The sequence below is a fragment of the Euprymna scolopes genome, chromosome 33 (genome assembly GCF_053919585.1).
Source record: "Euprymna scolopes isolate OS-2025 chromosome 33, ASM5391958v1, whole genome shotgun sequence".
Classification (NCBI taxonomy): Eukaryota; Metazoa; Mollusca; class Cephalopoda; order Sepiida; family Sepiolidae; genus Euprymna; species Euprymna scolopes.
The window spans coordinates 88514192-88541822 of NC_136514.1; the positions used below are offsets into that span (position 1 = coordinate 88514192).

Here is a 27631-nt window from a genome sequence, read left to right on the forward strand (position 1 = left end):
ATTGAAATCACTGTTTCTATTGCTGTTTTTAAAAAAATTTAATATTAATGAAAATAAATTTTATTTAATCTAGATAACTTATTGTTTTTGCCGTTTGAATTTTTTTTTTTTTTTTTTTTTTTTTTTTTGCTAAACTGACTTATCTTCCTTCTTTCCACTTTAATGGCTGATGTACTGTTTCAGACCGTAGTGATAGACTTGTTTTTACAAAAAACACAATAGCATTTGTTCAACTCGATGAATTTTTGTAATTTTTGGATATATTACTAGTTTCTAAATAACAAAGTAAGTACTGTTATTTTTAGTTAAAACCACATCTTTTAAAAAAATAAAAAAAATCGATTTGTCGACTCTATTCTTAACAAGCACTAAAATTATTAAGCATTAGTTGTTGTTTTCAGCATTAACTATAACGTATAAAATAAAATCTTATTTTGTAAAAGAAGAAAATATTTAAATTTTTTTCTGAATTAATTTTAACCATTTCACTACATCTGTTAAACGAAACATTTGTCATTTTTATATATACTAGCAAGGGTTACCCGGCGTTGCCCAGGTATTTGGATGTGTATGTTGAGCAAAAAGAAAAAAAAGCGGTCAATTTTTTTAAACTTTGACCCCCATTATGACCCCTTAAAATTTATTGTTTTGGGCTCAAATCAAGTTATTAAGTTAGATCCATGTGCAAGGAACCTATATCTAAAATTTCAAGTGTGTAGACTCAAAATTGTCGGAGGAGTTTGGTAGAGTTCTCAAAGGTCAAATCATTGAACTTTGACCCCTTAATCACCAAATTTCTGGCCGAAAACCGATCACATCGATTTTCCCAAATCTCAGTACCCTGTATATCAAATTTCGAGTCTGTAGACTAAAAATTGACAGTTATTGCGTAGGGAAATGTACACACACAGAGACAGACAGACAGACACTTTTACTTTTATATATATTTTTTTTGGTGTTTAATGGATTAATATAAAAAGTTATGGTGCTTGTTAAGATGGTCGACGGATTGATTTTTTTTTTAAATGCATGGTTTTAAGCAAAAACAACAGTAGTTAATTGTCATGTCGAAAATAGTAATATATCCAAAAATTACGAAAAATTCATCAAGTAGAGAGTAAGCATCTATAGTGAAAAGCAAATTTACGGAAAATTGGGAAAGTACATTTTTCCTAGATGTGAACACCTTGAAGATTGCGAATACCAGGGACATAAATTATTGCATGTTGCTTGACTACTTTTTTAACTATTTTCTTAAGAGAGCACAGGGTGGAGTAGATTCTAATTTTTTACATGGTGGTCACAACTTATCAAGGCCCGGAAGCCATTCGGGGATAAGGGTTATTGTGTGTACAGTAATCAATGGATAGTATCGTAGTAATCGTTAGTAATGGAGATTTGATAAAGTGTCCTACTTAAGGAGCGGTTTATCAGGAATTTGTTTATGTTGGACTTGAAGACATCCAAGTTGTAGTCAGGTGGGAAACAGGCAAACAGAAGCGAGTTCCACAGGTGTGCACTTCTAAGAAAGAAGCTTTGTTCATGGAATCTATGTTTTGATAAAGAGCGGGGGGAAAATTATTGACAGTGGTTTCAGCTAGACTGGTATTTTTCGTGAAAGATTGGTGAGGGGGACAAAAGATTGGAGCTCAGACGAGCACTTGCTATGGAAATAATGATAAAACGAAGACAGGCTCGCAACGTTTCTCCTCTGTGGGAGAGAGGTTGCAGGGAAGAGAAAAGGGCATCCTCCACTAAGCTATCAAGTTTATTTTGTACTCTGTCAAGGTAGGATTGGCTGTTTTTAGCAGCTCCTGCCCAGATGTGGCAAGTGTGCTCCATCATCGGACGTACTTGGCTTTTATATAGATAGAGAATTGCATCAGCAGTGAGATAACTACTGGATCGTAGATAGTTTGGAAATAGTTTGTTGCCTCCATTCAGTCTCAAGGAGTAACTGTACGTGTCATTGTGAGGCAAGGGTTGCGCAACCCCAACTCTAGCCCTAACCACACCTCTCTTAAATCAGCACTGAATCCATTGGCAAGAAGTGCTAAACAACTGGGAACAATGCCGGGATAAGTGGAGAGCACATACAGTACCTGGTATTCTAAAATGGTCACCCATTTTGGTACTGACCAAGTTCAACGTTGCTTAACTTCCATAACGGGGGGGGTCTGATTGTGCTGTAAGTTTGGAAATACATGTTCTAAAAGTCAGCATGTAAAAAAAAGTTATTTTTTCAATTCTAATTCCCCAAATGAAATAAATTCCATTTCATTTTCTTCTTTTTCTTGGCTTATAGATATTCCCCCCCCAGCTACCCCCCCCCCGCCCCGTTAACTCACCTGGGAGAAAGACAAACATGTAGGTCTAATTGCTCGCTGTTGTCATTGTCCAAATTAATTACTCTCTCTCACCTGCTAAACACTGAACGCTGTGTGTAAGGATGGGGGGGGGGGCTTCCACTTGTTGGCGCGGTTAATGAGGACATGTTGTTGGTTTTTTGTGTTCTCTTAGAATTGATGCTTATTAAAAGCTGAAGAATTATGAAGCCTCCTTCAACAACGTAAGAGTTTTTTTGTTTGTTTTTTTTGTGGACAAATAAAATTGGAATCTTTAAATTTCAGTTTAGTTCTGAGCAGGCCATTTTGTGACCTCTAGACCGTATAGACATGCAAATGAATGTTAACATGTAAGACTAGTAAAACTAAGCTGCTCTCCTTTAACAATTACAAGCCGCCTCTTCAACCACCGGTTATCCATGACAAATAACGCCCTACCTGAGAATTCTTCCTTCAAACTCCTTGGTCTAACATTCACAGGAAATATGAACTGGAACAAATACATTGAGGACACTGCAAGAAGGTGGGCTCCCTCTATCGTGCTAGAAAACTACTCACCTGAGAGTATTCTGTACATCTACAAGACCATCGTTCGCCCATGCATGGAGTATTGCTGCCACATCTGGCATAATCACGTTAGACACACCGGTTTTCATCAGATCATCAAAGTAAAGCAACGATGAGCCTGGCCAGTATCAGATGGGTGGTCATTTGGGACTTCCAGGGGATGTATGTGCTCTCTGCTTATCTTGGTCATTGTTTCCAGTCGTCCTGGTCTTCTCCTTGCGATTGGACTCAAGCAGTGCCGATTCAGGAGAGGTATGGTTGATGATTGCGCAACCCTCCCAACACCATTACACATGCAGATGCCTCATGTAAAGGGTATTCTTTCTCTTTTGAGACTTAACAGAGGCATCGAAATAAGTTTTATGAGAGAAAAATTTACTAGAGTGCTTAATTACCTGGATATAAAATTATTATTTCAAACGATATTTACATCTTGGATTATGTTGTATCAAAGTGCTTTGTATTTTATGACATCATTATCCTTGTTTTTGAATTGGAGCTCGCATATATAATATATATATATATATATATATATATATATATATATATAATTTAAATTGTAATTCAATGAATTTCAAAAAACTCTCATTGAAATGAAATGAAGTGGTTGGGTTTCATATCAAAGAATTTTTATTATTCTAAGCAAGACAAAGAATGTTTTAGAAAATTAATCTCCTTAACCTATAGGGTTTTGATGTCTACCATCTTATCAGAGGAGAGAAAATATTAGCAAATAGTTATAAAGGTATACACCCTATTTGCTAAAGTCATGTCTTCCATGTCTCACTGACTTTAGCAAATAGGGTGCATACCTTTTATAACTATTTGCTAATATTTTCTCTCCTCTGATAAGATGGTAGACATCGAAACCCTATAGGTTAAGGAGATTAATTTTCTAAAACATTCTTTGTCTTGCTTAGAATAATAAAAATTCTTTGATATGAAACTCAACCACTTCATTTCATTTCAATGAGAGTTTTTTGAAATTCATTGAATTACACTTTAATTTATTTGCTCTATCTTGCATATCGAGCAATTCTTGTTTGGATGGGATAACTTATAGAATATTACTGCCAGTAATATTTTGTAAACCTACAATCTCACGTTTACATAACCACTGATTGTTAAATAAAAACTATTCCGAAGTATATATATATATATATATATATATATATATATATATATATATATATATATATATATATATATATATGACTGAGTAATTTGTAACTGTATTAGTATTGCCTCTGCTGAGGATTGAACCTTCAACTTCCAGAAAAAAACTATCACTAAGCAATGATTATTGCTTAGCATTTTTTTTTCCATTATGCCAAAGGTCCTTAATGTTCTTATTCTTTGAATTTCTGTTGTATTTTGTGCATTAATTGTTTTGTCATTCAGCTTGAAATACTTTGCATCGTCAATAATAATTCGTATAAATTGAAATGAATGAATTATTGTGGTTGATTTGTTTGAAATGATTTGTTTTTACTTTCGCATGATTTCTTTGTCCTTTCCTTGCAGTTTAATACTAAAAAAAAAAAAATATTTAAAATGCTTCATTTTTTTTTTTTTTTTTTACAAAATACACATTGTCACAACAATTATTTTATAAGGGTGTATGACGCACTTGCCAGTCCCCCCCCCCCCACACACATGCAACACTTACATACAATTTTTTTCTTATTATTCAAATGAACTTTTTTTCTTTTTACCAAATTTGTTTTTTCTTTTTACCCAAAATTTTTTTTTATCCAAAATCTTTTTTTTATCCAAAATCTTTTTTTATCCAAAATCTTTTTTTTATCCAAAATCTTTTTTTTATCCAAAATCTTTTTTTTATCCAAAATCTTTTTTTTATCCAAAATCTTTTTTTTATCCAAAATCTTTTTTTTATCCAAAATCTTTTTTTATCCAAAATCTTTTTTATCCAAAATCTTTTTTATCCAAAATCTTTTTTTATCCAAAATCTTTTTTTATCCAAAATCTTTTTTTATTCAAAATCTTTTTTTTATCCAAAATCTTTTTTTATCCAAAATTTTTTTTATCCAAATTTTTTTTATCCAAATTTTTTTATCCAAATTTTTTTTATCCAAATTTTTTTTATCCAAATTTTTTTTATCCAAATTTTTTTTATCCAAATTTTTTTTATCCAAATTTTTTTTATCCAAATTTTTTTTATCCAAATTTTTTTTATCCAAATTTTTTTTATGCAAAATTTTTTTCTTTTTACCCAAATTTTTTTCTTTTTACCCAAATTTTTTTTCTTGTTACTCAAAATCTTTTTTCTTGTTACCCAAAATCTTTTTCTTGTTACCCAAAATTTTTTTCTTTTTACCCAAAATTTTTTTCTTTTTACCCAAATTTTTTTTCTTGTTACTCAAAATCTTTTTTCTTGTTACCCAAAATTTTTTTCTTGTTACCCAAAAGTTTTTTTCTTTTTACCCAAAAGTTTTTTTATCTAAAATTATTTTCTTTTTACCCAAAATATATTTTTTTTCTTTTTACCCAAAATATATTTTTTTTCTTTTTACCCAAAATATATTTTTTTCTTTTTACCCAAAATATATTTTTTTTTTACATATATTTTTTTTTCTTATCACATTTTTTTTATTTTTACCACAATTACTTTTTTTTACCAATTTTTTATTTTATCCAATTTTTTTTTTTATCCAAAATTTTTTTACCCAAAATATATTTTCTTTTTACTCAAAATATATTTTCTTTTTAGCCAAAATATATATTTTTTTTCTTTTTACTCAAAATATTTTTTTTTTCTTTTTACTCAAAATATATTTTTTTCTTTTTACCCAAAATACATTTTTTTCTTTTTACCCAAAATACATTTTTTCTTTTTACCCAAAATATATTTTTTTCTTTTTACCCAAAATATATTTTTTTCTTTTTACCTCAAATATATTTTTCTTTTTACCTCAAATATATTTTTCTTTTTACCTCAAATATATTTTTCTTTTTACCCCAAATATATTTTTTCTTTTTACCCCAAATATATTTTATCTTTTTACCCCAAATATATTTTATCTTTTTACCCCAAATATATTTTTTCTTTTTACTATATATTTTTTTTATCACAATTTTTTTTTATTTTTACCACTATTAATTCTTTTTTACCAATTTTTTATTTTATCCAAATTAAATTGTCATTCTTTAAATAGGATTTTAAAATTAAAATGTAATTTTTATGTTATTTGATTACTAAATTATTATTGGAACACAAATTGTTTTAAAACTAAAATCAAGAAAAATTTCTTTTCTAGAAAGAATACTCCTAGAAAGTGGCTAATGATGACTGGACGATTTATAGCTATTCAAACCAACTAAAGGATTGAATTTGTTTCAGTTGGTTGTTCCGAGACTGGTCTGTTTCAGTACTCCTCGGACAAAAGGAAAGTTCTTTGCATTTGTGGTAGAAAGATGAGTTTTTGGAGTTAAATTTTTACAGGTAGGGGGAATGTATATAAAATAATATGAACACTAATAAAGCGAATGGAATGAATGATGACAAATCTTAAAAGCCATTTGAGGATAAAACTGTTTCATTGATTGTTGACATATGTTCACTTGCCATGTAATGTTACGTTTACACATGTAGACCCAACATGTTGTAGCCTCAGTCACAAAGTATACAAAGAATAAGAATGGACTTCCTCTCCCTCTTTTTTTTTCTACCAACATTTATTTCATCATTCTCCCGCCATGCGTGACTTCTTGTTACTGTTGTGACATCACCCACGTCTCAAGGTAATCATCCTCTCTAATGTATTCTCTTTCCTTATAGTGACATCATTTCGCATGCATATTTGAGACGTGGGTAACGTCACAGCCATAACAAGAAGTCATGCGTGGCGGGAGAATGTCTGAAAATACTAACTTCCTGACCTAAAATACGCCAAACATTAATGTTATTGTTTTTTTTTTTTTGTTCCCCCCACCCTTCCTTTTTCAGAACTCAATCATGTTCTACAAAGCCAAAACCAAAAACATTTCTTGTAACGGACGCGTCACGCGCATCACGTTGTAACGAGAACGATGTCCCGGGCCTGCGTCGTCTAGTGGTGGACCCCTCCAGCGTGACCAGACTCGTACTGGTCCCTGGAAAACATACCTCCGCTGCTCCAGGCACGTTAAACGTGCATGACCCCAAGTCCGTGTGGCAACATTGTCCTCTTCGGCCGTCACTCTGGTTTTATGTCTGCATCTTCGCCGTCTGGCGTCAGGGCATACCTGAAATAAACTGCATCTTCACTTATGCCGGCAATCGAAAAACAAAGAAAAAATTCTGAGGTCATTTTCGTTTAAACCAAATAAAATAATTATTTGCAATCATTCTACATTTGTTTAAAGTCATGTTTTCGTTATCCGCGCTTCGTGATGCAGGTACTTGAGATTTCAGGTTAATTCTCTAGCTGAGAACAAGTTCTTTTCAAGTTAGTCCTTATTGAGATTTCTGCCCCTGCCTCTCACCCCAGGCGGGGCAAGAGCCGATGTGTACGCTTCGCTCGCTGACCAAAGACTGCCAAAACCCTTCTAACTCTCCTTTTTCCGAGTAGACAATCGTTGTTTATATCAAAAGCATCTTCCTTCCTTTTCTCCATTATCTTCTATTCCCCCCTCTTTCTTCTCTTGTGAATTTCTTTTTCTATCCCTCTATTTTCTTATTTCTCTATTGTTTTGTGAACATATCTGTCAAACTAGCTTGGTGGTCTCTGAGTTAAAGCACCACGGGTCCCCGACTCCGAGCAGACATTTTGGAACCCAATTCTCGAGACTGTCCGAATCAATTACGTTAGTTAAAACTCATTCTCGCCAGATCCAACTATAAAAATAATCTCCTTTTTTTTCCGCCATTAAAACAGATATGTCTCCCGAGGATCTCATAAACTCTTGTCTTAATCTTTGACACAGTATCAGCACGCCCGCCCCCCCCTCCCGGCCATAAGCATTCTTATCTTCACCTAGCTGAACGGGACACCCGGCATCGTCCGGTGTCCCGTCACATCTTCTCTACAAAACAATCAAACCAAACGTCACGGATAAATATTTAAAGATATAAGGAACTTGAAACACAAAAACTTTTGGATGCTTCTGTATTTATTGACCTGCAGTTTATTGAGCCCTCTCAGCAGCTTGCGGAAATAACCAGAAAAGGTTGACTGCTCGTTCCTCAACTTTTAACAAACACACTCTGTGTTTTTAGCTAATACAAATCTATGAAGGCTATATCTATCTATCTATATCTATATATATATATATATATATATATATATATAAATATGTATGAATAAAAAATCAATACGAAAAATATATGAATGTTTATATCTTTTCTGTATTTATTTCCTGTGTGTTGACGTGTAGGAATACAAAAAGTCTTTTGAAAAAAAAATAAGAATGTTTCCTTCAAAAGCACATAATTTTCGACCGATCCTTCGATCTTCCTCAGTGTGAATGATAGAGAAAACATGAGTGAGCAGGCAGAGTTAGCAGCGGGGGTAAGGGGCACGGGTATAACCATTAAGGTAAAGATCTATCTGAATATGACCCTTCCAACATTTTCGACTTGGAATGGTCAGCAACTTGTGTGGCCTCTATTCAAAACTTAGTCCTTCCACGCCACCCCACGAACACACTCGTATACGCGAACATACATGTATATAAAACTCGCGCACTACCACAAATGCTTCTTCACGTACATATACATACACAGGATACGCGCACTCACATTTATGGACGTGTTCACATATACAGCTGGAGATGTAGATGATAAGCAAAGTGGGTGCGAATTAGAATGTCTTTCCCAAAAGCTTGGACTTATGTATTTATTGTGGGCCTAGGGTGCCCGGATTTGTCTGCACGTACGCCCCCCCCCACACACACACACACGTTTATTTATTTTTTTGAAACGCTACTGTAGATTTCGTTAATTGATATATACAAACATTTAGTGTTGAAAAAAAATAAATAAAATGAAGCAAACTAACTAAATAAACGGACGATATTCTTTTGATCATTGACTTATTCTATTCTTGTTCAAACATATTAAAATTTATTAAAGTATTCGGATTGTTCTTTTTCTTTCTTCTCTCACACCCATTCATACTCCTATATGCACATATATACTCATACATACATATATACTCATACATACATATATACTCATGATGATGATTGCAACGTCTTGTCAGACGAGTGCCACTCCCTCAGACATTTAAAATCCATGAGCCCAAATGTCTGAGGGAGTATCTATACAAATATGATGTTACAGAGTCTTAGCTTTGTACGACAGCTAAGTCTCTCTCTTGGTTCAAAATGTTGAGATCCAGCAACAAGCAAGAGCAAGATAGCCAGCAACAAATTAAACTGCAGACCAGCTTAATGCGAGTACTGGTCTTCCGCTTTATGGTTTTTTAAATCAGAGATTTGCTTCACCTAGAAAGGTTGCCTTCACCACGGGAGCCCTCTCTACCCCAATACACACACACACGCACACAAATATACATGGTGCTAGTTGGCCGTTGACCCAGAAAAATAGTTCATTCACCCTTTGGAAGGTCTTGTTTTTAATCCTTCAGGGAGACTAGCCGCCCTCCTCACCAAACAAGTCTGGTGGGGGAACCAGTTTAGTCGCCAGTGACCCGACCATGAGGCAGGTAGTACTGGGTTACATGGTACCAGTAACATATGATACATAACTACATACATACATACATACATACATACATACATACATACAGTGAGTGCTTGGTACAGAGTTAAAGCATTGTTTCCAAATTAGAAGTCATCACAAAAATTGGAAGCTCGATATGCCGGTTAGAGAAATCAGAGGTTAATAACGTTTAATGTTGGAAATGAAACTGAAAGATGTATTGCAATGCTTAAAGGAGGAGTTGAATAATAGTAAAAATGACAACAACAGTAGCAATAATAGTAGTAATAATAATAATAATAATAATAATAATATAGGTATATATATATGCATATACATAAATAAAATTACAAATGACAACCATAAGAGCATTTTACAACAGCAATTTAGCCACTGCCTTCCATTTTTTTTTAAATTTACTTTTTTAATTTATTTTTTAATTTTAATTTATTTATTTTTTTTTTATTTTTTTTAATTTATTTTTTAATTTATTCTCCATTTTTTAATATCCTTTTCTTAAAAACATTCATACATTTTCTTAAAAACATTCATACATTTTCTTTAAAACATTCATACATTTTCTTTAAAACATTCATACATTTTCTTCAAGTGTCACGCTCATACATTAATCCATAGTTAATGTAACATACTGACCCAACGGGTCACGGCTAGTCTAGTAACCTATAAGGAGTTGATACGCTGTAGAACAAAATAAGCGAAATTATAGTGACAATCGACTTTAGTTTTTTCTTCATTAGCACCGCCTCTGGCTTGCTCATCATCATTAACACTGCAGTCATCTAGGTCTGGCATTACAATAAAATTCTGCTGCTGGGCAAAATATCCAATCAACAAGAGCTATTTTAGCTCCAATTCTTGAAATACTTGTTGTGTAGCAATGTGTATTATTGTTCAAATGTTTCCTTTACCAAAGCTTTTTGCGTTGATGATTAGTTAGTTCCATGTAATCAAGTTGATTTCAGTGCCAACCGTTATTTAATCAGGTGAGTGAAAAGAAAATGCCTTTTAAATTGGCTAACAATTTTGTAATCTTTTTTTTTATTTTTTACAAGAACCCAGTTTGCCCAACTGGCAAACTTAGGTTCTTGTACTGGAAAAACATCCATCCGCTGTTTAGTAAATCGTCATTTTTTTTTTTTTTTTTTCATACACCAGACATGGATATAAATATCACTAAAACATCCGCTGGGTCATAAGCTTCATTTCGGTACCGAACTTGCCTGGGTGGGTTGCCTGTAGGCAGAGATGAACCGCGTCTCACACACACACACACACACACACACACACACACACACACACACACACACACACACACACACACACACACATAATCAAACTTACTAAGGGAGATAATAACTTCCGGTGAATACCGGAAAAATATCCAGTAAATAAAACGTTGTTTAGTAAATCGTTATTTTATTTATTTATTTTTTTCATACACCAAACATGGATATAAATATCACTAAAACATCCGCCTGCTGGGTCATAAGCTTCATTTCGGTACCTAACTTGCCTGGGTGGGTTGCCTGTAGGCTGAGATAAACCGCATCACACACACACACACACACACACACAGTAGGAAAATTTATAATAAGATTCACAAACTGTTTTATTTTGAAGATGAAAATTTTTTTGGTGAATCAGAAAAACAGGTGACTCGAAATCTTCAGTAAACGGTGTCAGATAAAAAATTTGCATTTATATAAAAAATTAGTGGGGGGGGGGGGTCGCCCAACATTGTCTAATCGTAAAATACAGTTACATGAAAAAAAGAAAAAAATGGGACTTGCGTGCCATCTTGTTATTAAAAGAAAAAAAAAATGTGTGGTGGACGCACGTAAGAAAGTTGAGAATTTTAAAAGATAGGTGAGAGAGAAGAAAAAAAATGCTGTGTGCTGGGCATAAACGTGCAAAAGTTAAGTTTGTAAGTGAATACATTATCAATCAGACCATGACAACACAGATGTTATGATGTTGCAAATTCAGCTTTTTTTTTGCTTTTTTTAATGAAACAATGAATTGACCGTTATCGCATGCGCGAATAACAAACAAAGGTTTTATCTGATCTCCCCTTCAAACAGAACGACATTTCTACATTTGACAATTTATTTTTTTTATAATTTTTCGATAGTATGTGTCTGAGAAATCGCCCTTTCTAACGGTACCACGTTTATGTAGGTTTGATGCAAATGACAAAAGTTTTAGCGGGCATACAAATACACACACACACACATAGGTGACTGATATATATATATATATATATATATATATATATATATATATATATATATATATATATATATTTTATTTATTTATTTATTTTTTTTTTATTATCTTGTTTGAGTGGGTTAACCATTTTGCATTGTGAACATTGAAGGCTCTACAGATGTGAATGTTAGCTGAAAGATGAGCAGTCAATTTTCTCAGATATGTTCTTAAAAATAGTAACTCCGCCGTTGGGGGGGGGGACGATTGAGGACAAATATAAACACAGTGGTGTGAGCAAGTGCAATCCGAAAGCACATATAGGGCAATTTAGGGTCTTCTATGGAGATGTCCCTACCACATGGAAAGCCATCTCTAATGTAGGCACATATTCCATGCCCATGGCGATCCTGGGGGTCAGATTTGGTAGTTAAATTAGAGTATCCTTTAATTACGACTTCATCTAGGGAAACATTTTTGCTTAGGAATAATAGGTTTGATTTTTTTTTTATTTTATTTATTTATTTATTTTTTTTTTAGAGGGAATTAGACTTGGAGTCTAAAGAGCAGAGTTTATTTTGATGTACTAGTAAATGTATTAATACTATTAAAAGAAAACAGTACTTATTGTACTGTAGATATAAAATAAGCTCAATAGGTATAGATATCCTAGAGCTATTTTAATATTGAGTAAAAGGATTCAAAATTTTTGAATTAAAAATCAGTTTCAAAAGTAAATTGTGGATTTTGTTTGTTTTTCCTTTTGAAACTAATTTTAAATTCAAAATTATGAATCGTTTTACTCTCTCTCTCTCTCTCTCTCTCTATATATATATATATATATATATATATATATATATATATATAGTCAACTTTCAGGAAAATCGTTTTAAAAAAAACATAAAAAAAAAACATAAAAAACATCTATCCATCTATTTATCTCCCCCCTCTCTCTCTCTCTCTCTCTCTCTCTATATATATATATATATATATATATATATATATATATATATATATAGTCAACTTTCAGGAAAATCGTTTTAAAAAAACAAAAGAAAAAAAAACATAAAAACATAATACATGCAGATTTAATATCAAAGTATTTTTTTAACTCTGTGATGCCAGACGACCTCGGAGAGGTTTCTTTTACGCCAATCTAATTACTTTAACTAAAACAGGAAGTCCTGTTTAGTAAGCAAAACATTTTTATATATATATAAGAATTTTTTTATTATTAGACAGTTTGCTGAAGACTTCGAGTCACCTGTTCTTTTGAATCATCAATTTTTTGAGAAGGTGGTTTTCCTAGAAACATTAAATCATTTATAATAATGAAAAAAAAAAAAAATTACATAGGTACCATTTTTTTACTTGAAATTCATTTTTTTTTCTTTTCGTTATTATAATATAGAAGCACCTGTCTTTGATTAGATAGCACACATTGGTGAATATTTAATCAGTAATTAATTGAATGCTTCTATATTGTCGTATAATCTACTTTTGTCTCTATAATTTTTTGTCAAACGATGTCGTCAATATAATATTACATCATCAATGTTTTTAATAATCTTACACTATACACACAATGCTTTAAGTCAACTACAATTAATATTTTACATTTTAATCTCTTTCAGGAAAAAATTTAAAACAATGTTTTTTTGCAGGATTAATTGATAAAAAAAAATATTCCATTTTTTTTTCTTTTGGTTTTTGAGCATCCGATGACTAGAAGGAAAACGATTCCACTTTGCGATATTCTTGGATGGCTCCAAGTGGTCAGAACGGTGCTAGTCCATCCGTTCTGTCCCCCTCGAAAAGGTATTACTGAGGTCATCGTCCAATGATTTCTGATTGATCGTTTTATTCTCAGGTCAACGGAGACATCCCACCCAAAGTGAAGCATGACGCCCACGCCATGATATTGGATTTTATCAGATCGAGGCCCCCCCTTCATCCTGTAAGTGACCCTCTTTATGTCTCATCCGCATCTTTTTTAATATTCCATTTAACGCCGGATACGGAGCCCCCCCGCCATCACTACATTTTAAGCACCGCAAGGAATCATCAGCTTTCTACAATATTTTTTTCTTTTAATTTTTTAAAATTTCTTTTTTTAATTTTTTTAAACGCTGGTATTTATTTATTTTTTTGGTTGTCGGTTTATAAAAGTGAATGACGCTTGGTGGAAAATTGTGTTCCATTAGCATGATTATGGTAAGATATTTGGTTCCGCAAGAAATCAAAAAGAGATAATTTTTATATGCGATTGTTTTTAATCTCTACATATGATGTTAGGTGTGATCACTAGAACTGTGACAACAGCATATTCTTTTCTTCGTTTTGATTCTCAGGTATATATCCATTGATATCTTATATGCTTTTATGTAGAGTGATGTGGTTCTCGGTTGATTGTGTCTAACTGTGTCGGATATATACTCGAGAGTCAAAACAATGAAAAGAATATGCTGTTGTCATAGCCCTAGTGATAAGATAAAAAATATGACAATCACGTTTGACACACAGGTTCCCGTCAGATCACCGAAGTTAAGCAACAATGAGCCTGGCCAGTGTCAGATGGGTGACCATTTGGGACTTCCAGGTGCTGTATGTGCTCTCCGCTTATCTCGGCATTGCTTCCAGTCGTTCTGGACGTCTCCTTGCCACTGGACTCAAACAGCGCCGATTGAGGATTGTGCAACCCTTGCCTCATAATTACATATAGAGCTGCCCTTACAGGGGGTATCCTTTGTCTTTTGAGACTGAACGGAGGCATCCACAGTGAACACATATGTACTGAGTAACTTTAACAAAGGAGTTCGATTATGAATTTTGGAATGTATATTCTAAGAAACACGGTTAGTAACACACTCACATTTTTATTAGGAAAATTTTCATGTTTAGCGGTGGATTTTTATTTTTTTTATTTTTTGTTACTTGGGAGTCACCATTTATCAAGGCCTGAAGGCCACTCGAGGATAAGCGTTAATGAATGTAAGGCGGTGGTGTGGTAATCGTTAATCGTGTAGAATTTGATTATTTATGAGGACGGCTCAACAAGAACGTGTTTATATTGGATGTGAAGACTACCATATTCAACCAGGAAGCAGGCCAGTGGAACAGTGTTCCACAGGCAGGCACTTCTAGGAAAGAAACTTTGTTCATGGAATCTACATTTAGATTTAGGCACAAATGGGCAGTTGGATGTATATATAAAGTTAGGTATGTGTATATGTTTATAATTCGTTGCACAGGGTGAACGTCTAAACTAATGAACTGATCATTATGAATTTTGGAACATGGCAGCTAGGTGTAGGGGTAGATAATCTGGGCTATATTTACTTTAGTAAATATTTAATCGATATTACTGTTGCTTCATCTAACTTTGCCTCACATGTTACTCTCACCTGAGCTTTTATGCACGTAAAAATATTTAATAAATATTTTAATAAAATATTCACATGTTTAATGAATAAAATTAATAATAAAAAAAAAATATGTCCAGAAAAAAATGGGGCAACATAAATAAACAAAGGGCAGGTAACTCCCTCAACGTTCAGGCGAGCGTAATAAATACAACAGAATCACTAATAAATAATAAATAAATCAACAACAGATCTTACATTTAAAAGCGATAAAAATCGTGCGTAAAATTTGACAAAATATGTGATCTGGTGGTAAAACATTAGGCTGTTACAAGTTCGATCCTTGTCAAAAGTTTAGCCATGCTGAAGACGGGTGATACCCAGAAACACGTGTTCATGGATAACTTTTATGCACAAAAAATAATCAAATATTTATTAAATAAACTTATATATATATAATTATAAAACTCAAATGACCTTGTAACGATGTATGTAACCCACTTTCTGTTTTACGACATCTGGTTGCACATGCACACATGACCTGCGCACTGAAATATTAACATTATTATTTCGAAATTATTATTTAACATGGGAAGAGTGGGGTTTTAAATAACTTCAACGTAATACAGAAATGAACGATGTAAAAACAAAGCAGATATATCAAAATTTGAATTTAACTATAATAAGTATTATGGTATCTGTTCAGTGCACATTTACCTATAAGTATGGCCAACCACTTATAATTCAGTAACTGTAAATTTTTTTTTTTTCAAAAATGATCAATTATAATAAACAGAACGATTCATAGAAATCTATCTATATTCTTTTTTCATTTTAATATACTTTCATAGAAATATTTCTGTTACGTAAAAAAAATTATTTTCTTTACGTCACAAGTGTCACGCTCATACATGAATTTCATAGCTAATATAACATACTGACCCAACGGGTCACGGGTAGTCTAGTATATATGTATATATAATATATATATATAAGAGCAAACAGTTAATAAAACATGTTGAAAAACACTTTGAAAAAGAGTTAAAAACGTATTTAATCTGAAAAGAAAACACTTAATAAGTGGATAGTCATTAATCCGCAGAGTTTCGAAGAAATACTTTCCTTCTCATCAGAGGATAGGATTTAGCATACAAAAGTATTTGAAGAAAGTACAAGTAAGTCAAAGATCTTACTTGATAACAAAAAGTTAATCAGAGGGAATATGGTGAAGAAAAAGGTGATTACACGTGAATGGATAATCTGGTGAAAGGTAAATAATCCAATGACGGTAAAATCCAAAAATATAAATCCAAGAAAGTTAATTGAGTTTCCATTAGCGCAAGTATTTTATTTTATTTTAAATATATATATATATATATATATATATATAGAGAGAGAGAGAGAGATAAAGAGATAGATATAATCAGGCCACCCAGCATTGCCCGGTCATAAAATACGCATAAATATTATATTTTAATTAATGCTGATTTCTCATTCATTATAAACAGAAATACTGTAGGTATTAAACGTGAGGTTAAATTCATTTTAAACGAAACAATCTTAAGCACATCCAGGTACACATTTTAAGTTGACTTTGTAGATGTGAGGTGGTATGATGTGGCCCTCACTTGAAACCACCCCAAAAATCATAACAATGGCCGGAAACTTTGTTTTTATCACCCTCGTCATGACCTTGTTATTTGTTGGAATCTAGCAATGTATTTTGAGGGTGCTGGCAATGGTCCTGTTGTCATAACTTGGATCAGTAGAGAGCATAAGTTGTACAGCGGCGCATCTCCAATCTCGCTCGTTGAATATTGTGTCACTTTCAGACATGATAGAAGACTCCTATCGCTCCTGGGATTTGTACATGACTGATCAACTAGTAGACGGTCTGCAACAACAAAAAATATGGGGTCTGCATTCGCGCCTGGCATCCATAGAATTAAAATAGTGGTTAATTAAAAAATATGGGGTCTGTGTTCGCGTCTGGCAGCCATAGAATTATAATATACCATTTTGACAGCAGTTAATTAAAAATATGGGGTCTGCATTCACGCCTGGCAGCCATAGAATTAAAATATGCCATTTTGACAGCGGTTAATTAAAAATATGGGGTCTGTGTTCGCGCCTGGCATCCATAGAATTAAAATATGCAATTTTGACATAACATACTGGCCCAACGGGTCACGGGTAGTCTAGTATATATATATATATATATATATATATATATATATATATATATAAGAGCAAACAGTTAATAAAACATGTTGAAAAACACTTTGAAAAAGAGTTAAAAACAACTAGTAGATGGTCTGCAACAACAACAAAAAAAAAAAGAAAGAAAAAGAGAATTGGTTTTTATCAAACGGAAATGGAATCAGGTCGTCTTTTCTAGGGCAACAGTTTTATTGTTCCACCCTGTAGTATCTTTATATATTTTAATCATTTTAATTTAGTTGGGAGATAAAAGTGGTGCTAATTGTTTTGTTTAGAGAATTTTACCCATCCTAGGTCGGGTATTCTTCTGGAGTATATCTATATAATAAAGCTGAATGTTTGTGTGTGTGTGTGTGTGTGTGTGTTTGTGTGTCTGTACACGAATAGGCTCCTATATGGTTTGCTATTACACAAAACTGACCATATACAACGACAGAAGAGATATCAAGGAGTAAAAATGGAATTGTTACATTTTGACAGTGGTTAATTAAAAATATGGGGTCTGCGTTCGCGCCTGGCATCCAAAGAATTAAAATATGCCATTTTGACAGTGGTTAATTAAAGATATGGGGTTTGCATTTGCGCCTGTCATCCATAGAATTAAAATATGCCATTTTGACAGTGGTTAATTAAAAATATGGGGTCTGCGTTCGCGCCTGGCATCCATAGAATTAAAATATGCCATTTTGACAGTGGTTAATTAAAAATATGGGGTTTGCATTTGCGCCTGTCATCCATAGAATTAAAATATGCCATTTTAACAGTGGTTAATTAAAAATATGGGATCTGCGTACCCACCCCATCCCCAGAGAATGGAAATAAAAAAACTAAAAAAAAAAACTTTTAATTAGAGTTTTTGATATAGATGCGCATAAGAATACTTTGATAGGTTAGGGTTTGACGGATATGTTTCAGTTTCAACAGAGATAGTATATAAAAATTGTGGGGTCTGCATTCGCGCCTGGCATCCATAGAATTAAAATATGCCACAAACTTTAACAAAGGCTTTCGATATCTATCTGTGCAAGTATACTTTTATAATTATGTTTCGGTTTGAATAAATATGGTTTGATAAAATTTTGGGAGTCTGTGTTCGCGTCTGATCTCCAGAGAATGGAAATATATCACAAAATTTAACAAGTTTTATTTAGTTTTTTAATATAGATCCACATAAGATTATTGTGATAAACGTGTTTAAATTTGAATGGGTGTGGCATAATAAAATTGTGGGGTCTATTTGGATTTTAGAGAATGGTTTTTAATCATTTTTTGTTTTTTATTAAAATATAGTTTAGGAAAAATAAGTTGTGAGTAATGTTGAAATCAATTCGATCCGGTAGATATCTCACTACTGATGCAATTCTCTATCTATATAAGAGCCAGGTACGTCTAATGATGGAGTACTCTTGCCACATCTGGGCAGGAGTTGCTAGAAAGGACTTATCCTGCTTTGATAGAGTTCAAAATAGACTTCGTAGCCTCATAGGGGATGTCCTTTTCTCTTCCCTGCAACCTCTTTCTCACAGAAAAAATGTTGCGAGTTTGTCTTTGCTTTATCGTTATTTTCATGTCAAGTGCTCGACTGAGCTCCAATCTATGGTCCCCCCTCGCCAAACTTTCACAAGAAACACCCGTCTAGCAAAAAACACTATCACTAATTTCACCCACTCTTTATCTGTGCATAAACCTAAACGTAGATTCCATGAACAAAGCTTCTTTCTTAGAACTGCACGCCTATGGAATTGTCTTCCGTTTTCCTGCTTTCCAGCTGACTACAATATGGTTGTCTTCAAGTCTAACGTAAACAAGTTTTTGATGAGCCGTTCCATATAAGTTAACAAATTTACCGAATTTCCATTACTAACGATTACTATATTGTCCAATTTCTACTGTACACTCTTTAACCCTTATCCTCGAGTGGCCTCTTAGCCTTGATAAGTGGTGATGCCTATGTAAAAAAAAAAAAAAAAGAAAAAAAAAAGGTTACCAAAATAGAATTTGACCAATATTTAAATAATCTATATAATAAAGCTGAATGTGTGTGTGTGTCTGAAACAAATAAGTTCCCATATGGTTGACTATTATAGAAAACTGACAACATACAATGATAGAAGAGGTATCGAGGATAAAAAATGAGTATGTTACATTTTGAACAGAGGTGGTGGTTTATTAAAATTGTGGGGTCTGTGTATGCGCCTGGCCCCTAAAATATAGAAATATAAAAAAAAAAACAAAAAAAAAACGTAGCCTAGTTTTGAACCCAGTCAATGACGGGTACTTCTGCTAGTATACCTATATACAGCTACGTAAAATTATGTATGCTAAGAAGAATCTGATGTGAATGTTATCTTTCGAATTCAGGGGAAACCAGTATTTGACCATAAGTCATTTTTTACTCAAAGTAACTCGTGATTATCTCCCCTTTCTTAATCTTTGGTAAACATGAACATACCAATAATTTTTTTTTCTTTCACCTTTTAGTAATTTAAGAACTATTGAGCTCACTCTCCCGACTCGTATAATGAGTATATATATATATATATATATATATATATATATATATATATACATTATAGAAGATGATTAGGGTTTAGATTCGAAAAAGTTGTCAAAAAACAAATATATAACAAATAAATGTTATCAAAGGCAAGATAAGTTACTTTTCTACCAAACTGGATATAATTTTCGTATTTTTATTCAATGTAGCATGTTTATTCAGCTCGAAAAGCATACAGTGTTTACCGATGTATTGGAAAATTCAAAATGGCGCCCGACTCTCTTGTTAACACGGTAAGTTCGGGAAAAGGTGTTATAAATAATAAACTAGACAAAATACTGTTAGAAACTCACTCAATATATGTTACCATGACATAAGTTGACATATATTCGGTGGGTTTTTAATAGTATTCTGTCTAGTTTATTATTTATAACACCTTTTCCCAAACTTACCATGTTAAAGAGAGAGTCGGACGCCATTTTGAATTTTCCAATACATCGGTAAACACTGCATGTTTTTCGAGCTGAATAAACATGTTACATTGAATAAAAACACAAAAAATATATCCAGTTTGGTAGAAAAGTAACTTATCTTGCCTTTGATAATATTTATTTGTTATATATTTGCTTTTTGACAACTTTTTCGAATCTGTGTACAGTAAAACAAACCTGATGATTACGATACGGGACTAAAGACAAATGCGATAGTGAATTTTTCTCTTTTTATAAATCTTAATTGCATTTAATATCATGTGATGATGGAGTTCATAAAATGTAATTGGTCAGATAAAATGACATCTACCACTAGTCTCGCCCTCTTGAATAGGGTTCAAAAAAGGATCTCCAATCCAATAGGTCCAAATTTGTCAACTAGGCTCCAATCCCTGTCCCATCACGGCTAGAAAACTACTCACACCTGTCAGCCTCCTGTACCTCTACAAGACCACCATTCGTCCATGCATGGAGTATTATTGCCACATCTGGACTGGTGCATCTACAACTAGTCTCTCCCTCTTGAATAGGGTTCAAAAAAGGATCTCCAATCTAATAGGTTCCGCACTATCAACTAAGCTCCAACCTCTGTCCCATCGCCGCAATGTTGCATCCCTGTACTTGTTTTACAAGTATTTTAATGGCGTGTGCTCTGATGAACTCTTTGCACTTGTGCCCCCTCAATGTACATATCCCCGACAAACCCGCTTAGCAACGAGGTGACACCCCTTCACTGTTGAGGTCTCTAAATGCCAGAAAGCTTTCTACTTTAATAGCTTCTTCCCTGGAACAGCTAGACTTTGGAATTCCCTTCCTGCTACCTGCTTCCCTGACTGCACTGATATGCAGAAGTTCAAATGTAACATAAATCAACATCTTTCTCAAAACCAACATCTTAATCTTTCTTAGGTATGGCCCCAAATAGTAACCCCTTACGTCCAAGTGGCGATATGCCTTGTTAGGGGTGAAGAGGAGTAAAAAAATAAATGAAGGTGAAAAAAACAAAAAAAATAAAATAACTTTATATGATTTACGGTTAATTCTGTTCTTAAAGCATACGATGATTGTTGAGATAAACTGTGCAGTGAATATTCTGCAAGAGAAGTGTGACAGGTATGCACAGAAGCACCTGAGAACAGTATGTGCATTCTCACTGGACACTCCTTGGGATATGATAAATGCACTCGCCCAGAGGTAATATAAGGATGACACTCGCGTCATTCATCAGTGTGGGTGTAGGTTGCTGGTAGTCATTATTATTGCTGTTGGGTGTGTGTCAGTGATCGTTCTAAGACAAGAGTTCTCTTGCAGTTTTCTTCTTTTTTTTTTCTGACACCATGCTTTTCTGAAATAGAATCCATATTGTAATATTTTGGGGGAAATCCCTTCATCAGATGTATGGTCAACTAATCTTGAAGTGTGTGAATGAGAGCTGTTAAGATAAACTATACAGTAATTAAATATGTATTCTTTTATGAACTGAATACACTTTTTATTGTCTTTTTTTAACTGACCTAGCAAACGGCAACTTTTCCCCTTTGTCAGAAACATTGTACATGGAATGTGAGGGCGAAAGGATAAAATAAAGAACAGTGAGAGTTGATTACTTTTAGGAACTACTGCTCGGCATTTATACATCTGATGAAGGGATATTTTGCATTAAATATTACATTATATGAACTCCACCAAGTTAGACTGAAGGCAAATAAGATCTATAGTAAAAAAAATAGAAAAAATCTTATTTTCAAATTTGATATCATTCATGCTTCTATCTGATTCCTGTATGTAATTACCTTTTATAAATTATAAATATATACATGACACACAATGTTTGAATCAAACTACATTAACCTCTTAACATAAAAATATATTTAAAAACATTTGTTGCTTACATTACTTTTTTTGATGGCAGTTTAATTTATCTCATCAAACTGGTTAATGCTTTGCTTAACTGACTGTATAAATATGAACACCAGATAACAATATTGCTAATAATATTGTAGTGTCAGCATAGACTGGCACCACACCAAATATCCATGAAAGGTCAAGGGGATGGAAAGACCCAGAAGAGAAAGCACTAACCAGACCTCCACTGGATGAATGAAAAGAGGACTAGGATCTTGGGGAGGCCTAATGTCACCCAAATTCCTGTGAAGGCCAATTGATGTGGCCAGTGAGAACATGATGGTAAGCAGCTGTTGCAATCATGCAAATTCATTTGCAAAGATTGTTGAAAGAGATGGAAATCTGTGAAGACTTGTTATCTCTACTCCAGGAAACCCCACCGGTTGTTTTCAGTGATTACCTGTGTAAGTCCAAAAAATAACAACAACAATAATAATGATAAAAAAATAACAATAATAATACTAATAATAACAATAATAATATTAACAATAATAATGAAAATAAAAAATAATGATAATAAACACAATAATAGACACAGTAATAATAAAAGCCAATGACAATAACAAAAAATAATTGTAATAATGAAAAATAACAGCAATATTAACAATAACTTATAATAATATAACAATAATAAAAATAAAAAACAATAATAATTAAAATATAATAAAAACAACAATAATAACAATAATAAAAATATTTACAGCACAATGATAAAAACCAATAACAATGACAATAATAACAAAAAATAATTGTAATAAAAAATAACAATAAAAATAACAATAACCAACAATATATAACAATGATAATAATTAAAATAATAAAAACAACAATAATAAAGTAATAACAATAATGACTATAAAGATAATAAAAATAATAGCAATAGGCATTGATATGTACTGTATTAGATTATGGTATTAATATAGATATACTCATAAAATGTTTCTCTAGATCCTCCCTCTCTTATTGACAAGTCTTTTCTTCTTGATTCTTTTTTTACAGAACAAATTTCTTGTTTTGACACCTCCACCTCCACCTCCACCTTTATAGATAGTCCATTTAAAGTCGCTCTCCCCTCTCTGTCTTACGATTCCTTAATTAACTCTTTTCCTCTCCAATTACATTGCCAATCTCGATTACACCGGATTTTGTTCTGCCCCATTGTTTTCTCCTTCTCTTCCTTTCTTTCCTCTTCTTTTTCTTCCTTTGCTTTCAATATCTGGAGTTTAAGTGTCATATAACCCCTTTCCTTCTCCCCCTAAAATTAAAAAAAAAATAGTTCTTTTCTCTTTCATTTAAGAACCAGACTCCTTCAGTGGTTGGCCCTGTCGGTGGGGCATTAGAATATGCCGACTGCCCCCCTGCAGAGGGTAAAAGTCCCTCAATGGGGGTCCTGGATATGACCTTAAACTATATCCAGTGGTGAGGCCCCAGCTTGTGGGCTTTGGAGAGTGTGGAGCCACCCTTTAATTACCATTGCTCCCAGGTCCACTTTGACCCGGAGTGGTAGTACCTGTTAGGGTCCCAACTATGGGTTAAATAGAAACTGACGTGAAAACAACAAATATATTCTATTAAAAAAAATTTTTCTTCAAAATCTTTGGATTCGGCATTAAATAACCCGAAAAGTGTTGATATGCCGTAAAACAAAAACAACTAACCAACCTTCAGTGGTATACAAACTTTATTAAGTCGCCTAACGAGGACTTGTGGTCTTGATCGATAATCTGTCAAAAACATTAGAATGTCCAGTGTCGCAACCGTGTAAATTTGTCTATATCAATAATATATATATATATATATATATATATATATATATATATATATATATATGAATCCTGAGGTGAATAGAAACACAGATTAATTAATCGTGTGATATCGAGTCTTGTAGAATATTTTTTGGAGGTAATATTGTATAAGACAATCCCAGCCAAAAGATATAATTAATTTTTGAACATATTTTCTTTGTATGTGCTAGATAACAATATTATTTCGAATTAGATTTAATATTTGTTGGTGACTTTTCCACTGACAACATAAGCCTACATCGAAAATCCATGGGTTAAGGAAAAAAAATCTGAACTGTATTCTTTATTCAAACAATAAATTTCTACTCTGAAAATTGATGTTTTCTGAATGAAATTTACACAAAAATATATATATATATATATATATATATATATATATATATATATATATATACTGGGAACTCAAGGAAAGCGGACGTTCGCCGGTAGTCGAATGGAAAATAGTAAGACAAGCAAACACATGTAGAGATCTAGACGATCCATGTAGATTATGCCTTCATGAAAAATTTGCTATTCTATACTTTAAAGAACCCCAACATCTATTAAACTGTAGGAGAGAAATAGCGAACAACTGTGTTCACAGGATAAAATTTACTCTTGGATAGAGATACAAAATAATTTTAAAACTAACAAAAACAATAGAAAATAAACAAATAAAAAAAATAAATAAACATGCATATACATAAACTATCACACGCACATACACACATATATATATATATATTTTATAAATTACTAACTAGCTCTACCTATCTATTGAGCACTTTTGAAGTAAATACTTAAAGTTTACGCATAAATCTATACTTTCGTATATTAATTTTATGTGAGTAAATTAAGTAGTTATATATATGATTTGGGTGCCATCAGTTAGAACCAAAACATAAAACTCTCCACCCTCATTCCTTAGCTTCTGAACCACACCTATACGTGTGTGTGTGTGTGTGTATATATATATATATATATATATATATATATAAATTCACCTATCCTTTTTTTAAAACGATGGAATTACCCCATCGTCGAAGACAAGATTTAAGCAAGCAATGTCTACAGTTTTATAATTACATAGATAGATTTCTAAGTACTAGGACTTCTACTTTTAATGCATATGATTAAGCAATTGGTCCTGCGCATCGCCAGACCTTAGCATGCCAGTTTCTCGGCAACAATTAAAATGAATAACAACCACCTAACTATATAAATCGATAATGCTTTTTCTTTCCACTGCATACATTTATTTCTTACTCTAAAAAAGAATTTCGGCTACATTGAAGATGTGGACTCCCAAATGAGGCAGCCATTTTTTGCAACCAGTTTTGTCTGTTTTTTGTAATGGTCTTGTTTTACATGTTATTCTCGCAGCATTGGCCAATGTAATCTTAGACCTTCTTCAGGTGTATCTTGTCAAATTTTGGGAATCGTTTTTGTCAAACTCAGGAATCTATACGGACTTCCTAACAGAAGCCTTTATTTAATCTAGGGTGGGGTAGCTTTTTCTTGTTCCATCAGCCATGCCTGAGTTAGCCTTGATTCATAATGGATATATATACGAGTTATAAACAATTTATAACGATGAGTAAATAGACTAAACATCTAAAAGGGTATTTAGTTCTCTCCCACTTCAAGAACTTAGACACCAGGGTCGTAAAGTGGCATTGAAAAGTCAGCGCCCCAAAGGAGGGGGCATTCTGACCTGTAAAAAGTGTCTGGGCAGCCTTGTCGACATTCCCAGGTTAGGGCGCCTCGGGCGACTAGCAATAAACTAACCCCTTCTCAAAGAGAGAAGGCAAGGCCTGGGAGAGTGGACCTCCTAGAACTGCACAGAACTAAACTCTCACTGCAAAATCAATAGTGACCGGAGCATTACCGGAATGGTCTAATCTTTGTTGATATTTGGGTCCAAGGGTGAAACGAAGAATAGTTTGTTTTTTTGTTTTTTTTACATAGGGATCAACACTTATCAAGACCCAGACGCCAGTCGAGGATAACGGTTATTGAGTGTATATTAGTCAGTGGGAAAATATTGTAGTACCAGTTTACAAAAATTCTGGTGAAGAACTGACCCATTAAATTATCGCCCCATTAGCCTCCTCCTGCTTTTCGCCAAAATATTTTAGTCCTTAAATAACCAAGCTCTAGTCCATCACCTTACAGCTGCTAAACTTCTGACCGACCAACAATATGGATTTAGGCAAGCCCGTTCTGCAACAGACATCCTAACTGTAATCTCTGAACATATATACCATATCCTGGACAAAGCCGATGAGGGTAGAACGGTAGCTCTAGATATATCTAAAGCTTTTGACAGGGTTTGGCATGATGGTCTTCTCAGGAAAATCAGATAATATGGTATCACTAGACAAATATTTCTTAAATAAGAGAAAAATCCAGGTTGTTCTCGACGGTCATACATCTAAACAATATGATATAAATGTGGATGTACCTCAGGGGTCTATCCTTGGACCTTTATTGTTCTTAATATTCATAAATGACCTCCTTGATAAAATTGTCTCTGAGATGGGTATATTTGCCAATGACACCAGACTAAATAACAGGCACGAGGGGAAAAAAGTAACACATATCTAAGAAACTCTAGAGGAAGACCTTCAATCTGGGGTGGAATGGAGACAAAAATGGATGGCCACATTCAATGCTGCCATGACTAAGTTTGTTTTCTTTAATAATTACAAGAAACCTTCTCAACTACCAATAGTTATGGCTAAAGATACATAACCTGAAAATACTTCCTTCAAACTCCTAGGATTAACGTTCACTGGGAACATGAGTTGGAACAGATACATCGAGAGCATTGCCAAGGCTGCTGCGAAGATGGGCTCTCTTTACTGTGCTAGAAAGTTACTTACGCCTGAAAGTATCCTGTACCTCTACAAGTCCACCACTCACCCATATATGGAGTATTGTTGTCACATTTGGGCTGGTGCATCTGCTACTAGTCTCTTGTCCCTGGACAGGGTTCAAAAGAGTCACCAACCTGATAGGTCCTGAACTGTCATCTAAGCTCTGGCCTCTGTCCCATCAACGAAATGTTGCATTCTTTTGCTTGTTCTACAAGTGTCTTAATGGATGTTCTGACGAACTACAAGCACTTGTACCCCTTCGACATAAATACCCCCTGACAAACCCGACTAGCAGCTAAACCCCACCCCTACACAGTAGAGATCCCTAGATGTAAGAAAGCTTTCTACTCCAATAGTTTCTTCCCAAGAACTGCTAGACTTTGGAACTCCCTTCCAGGCTCCTGCTTTCCCAATTGTACTGACATGCAGAAGTTCAAGTGTAATGCTCAACTCCCTGCATAGTACCCCCACAACTTATGTCCCTGATAGTAGCCTTCTACAGCAAAGTGGCACTGTGCCTTGTTTGGGGTGAAATTGTAATAACAAAAATAAATAAAAATGTAGTGGAAATTTGGTAAATTGGATTACTTAAGGGGACGGTTCATCAAGAATTTGTTTACATTGGACTTGAAGGCAACCATATTGTAGTCAGCTGGAAAACAGGCAAATGGAAGAGAGTTCCACAGGTATG

General features: G+C 33.5%; 1 protein-coding gene across 18 annotated transcripts in view; it reads left to right on the forward strand.

Annotated features, from left to right (window-relative positions):
• LOC145258337 (protein spire homolog 1-like) overlaps positions 1–27631 on the forward strand; it is a 559588-nt gene that overhangs the window by 321618 nt on the left and 210339 nt on the right. For 9 of the 18 annotated variants that reach the window (XM_080116504.1, XM_080116505.1, XM_080116506.1 and 6 more), the window contains exon 7: positions 13673–13759. The exons of the other annotated variants lie outside the window; for them this stretch is intronic. In XM_080116504.1, the coding sequence (XP_079972630.1) occupies positions 13673–13759 (87 nt within the window). The remainder of the gene's footprint in view (positions 1–13672; positions 13760–27631) is intronic. 18 annotated transcript variants of the gene reach the window in all.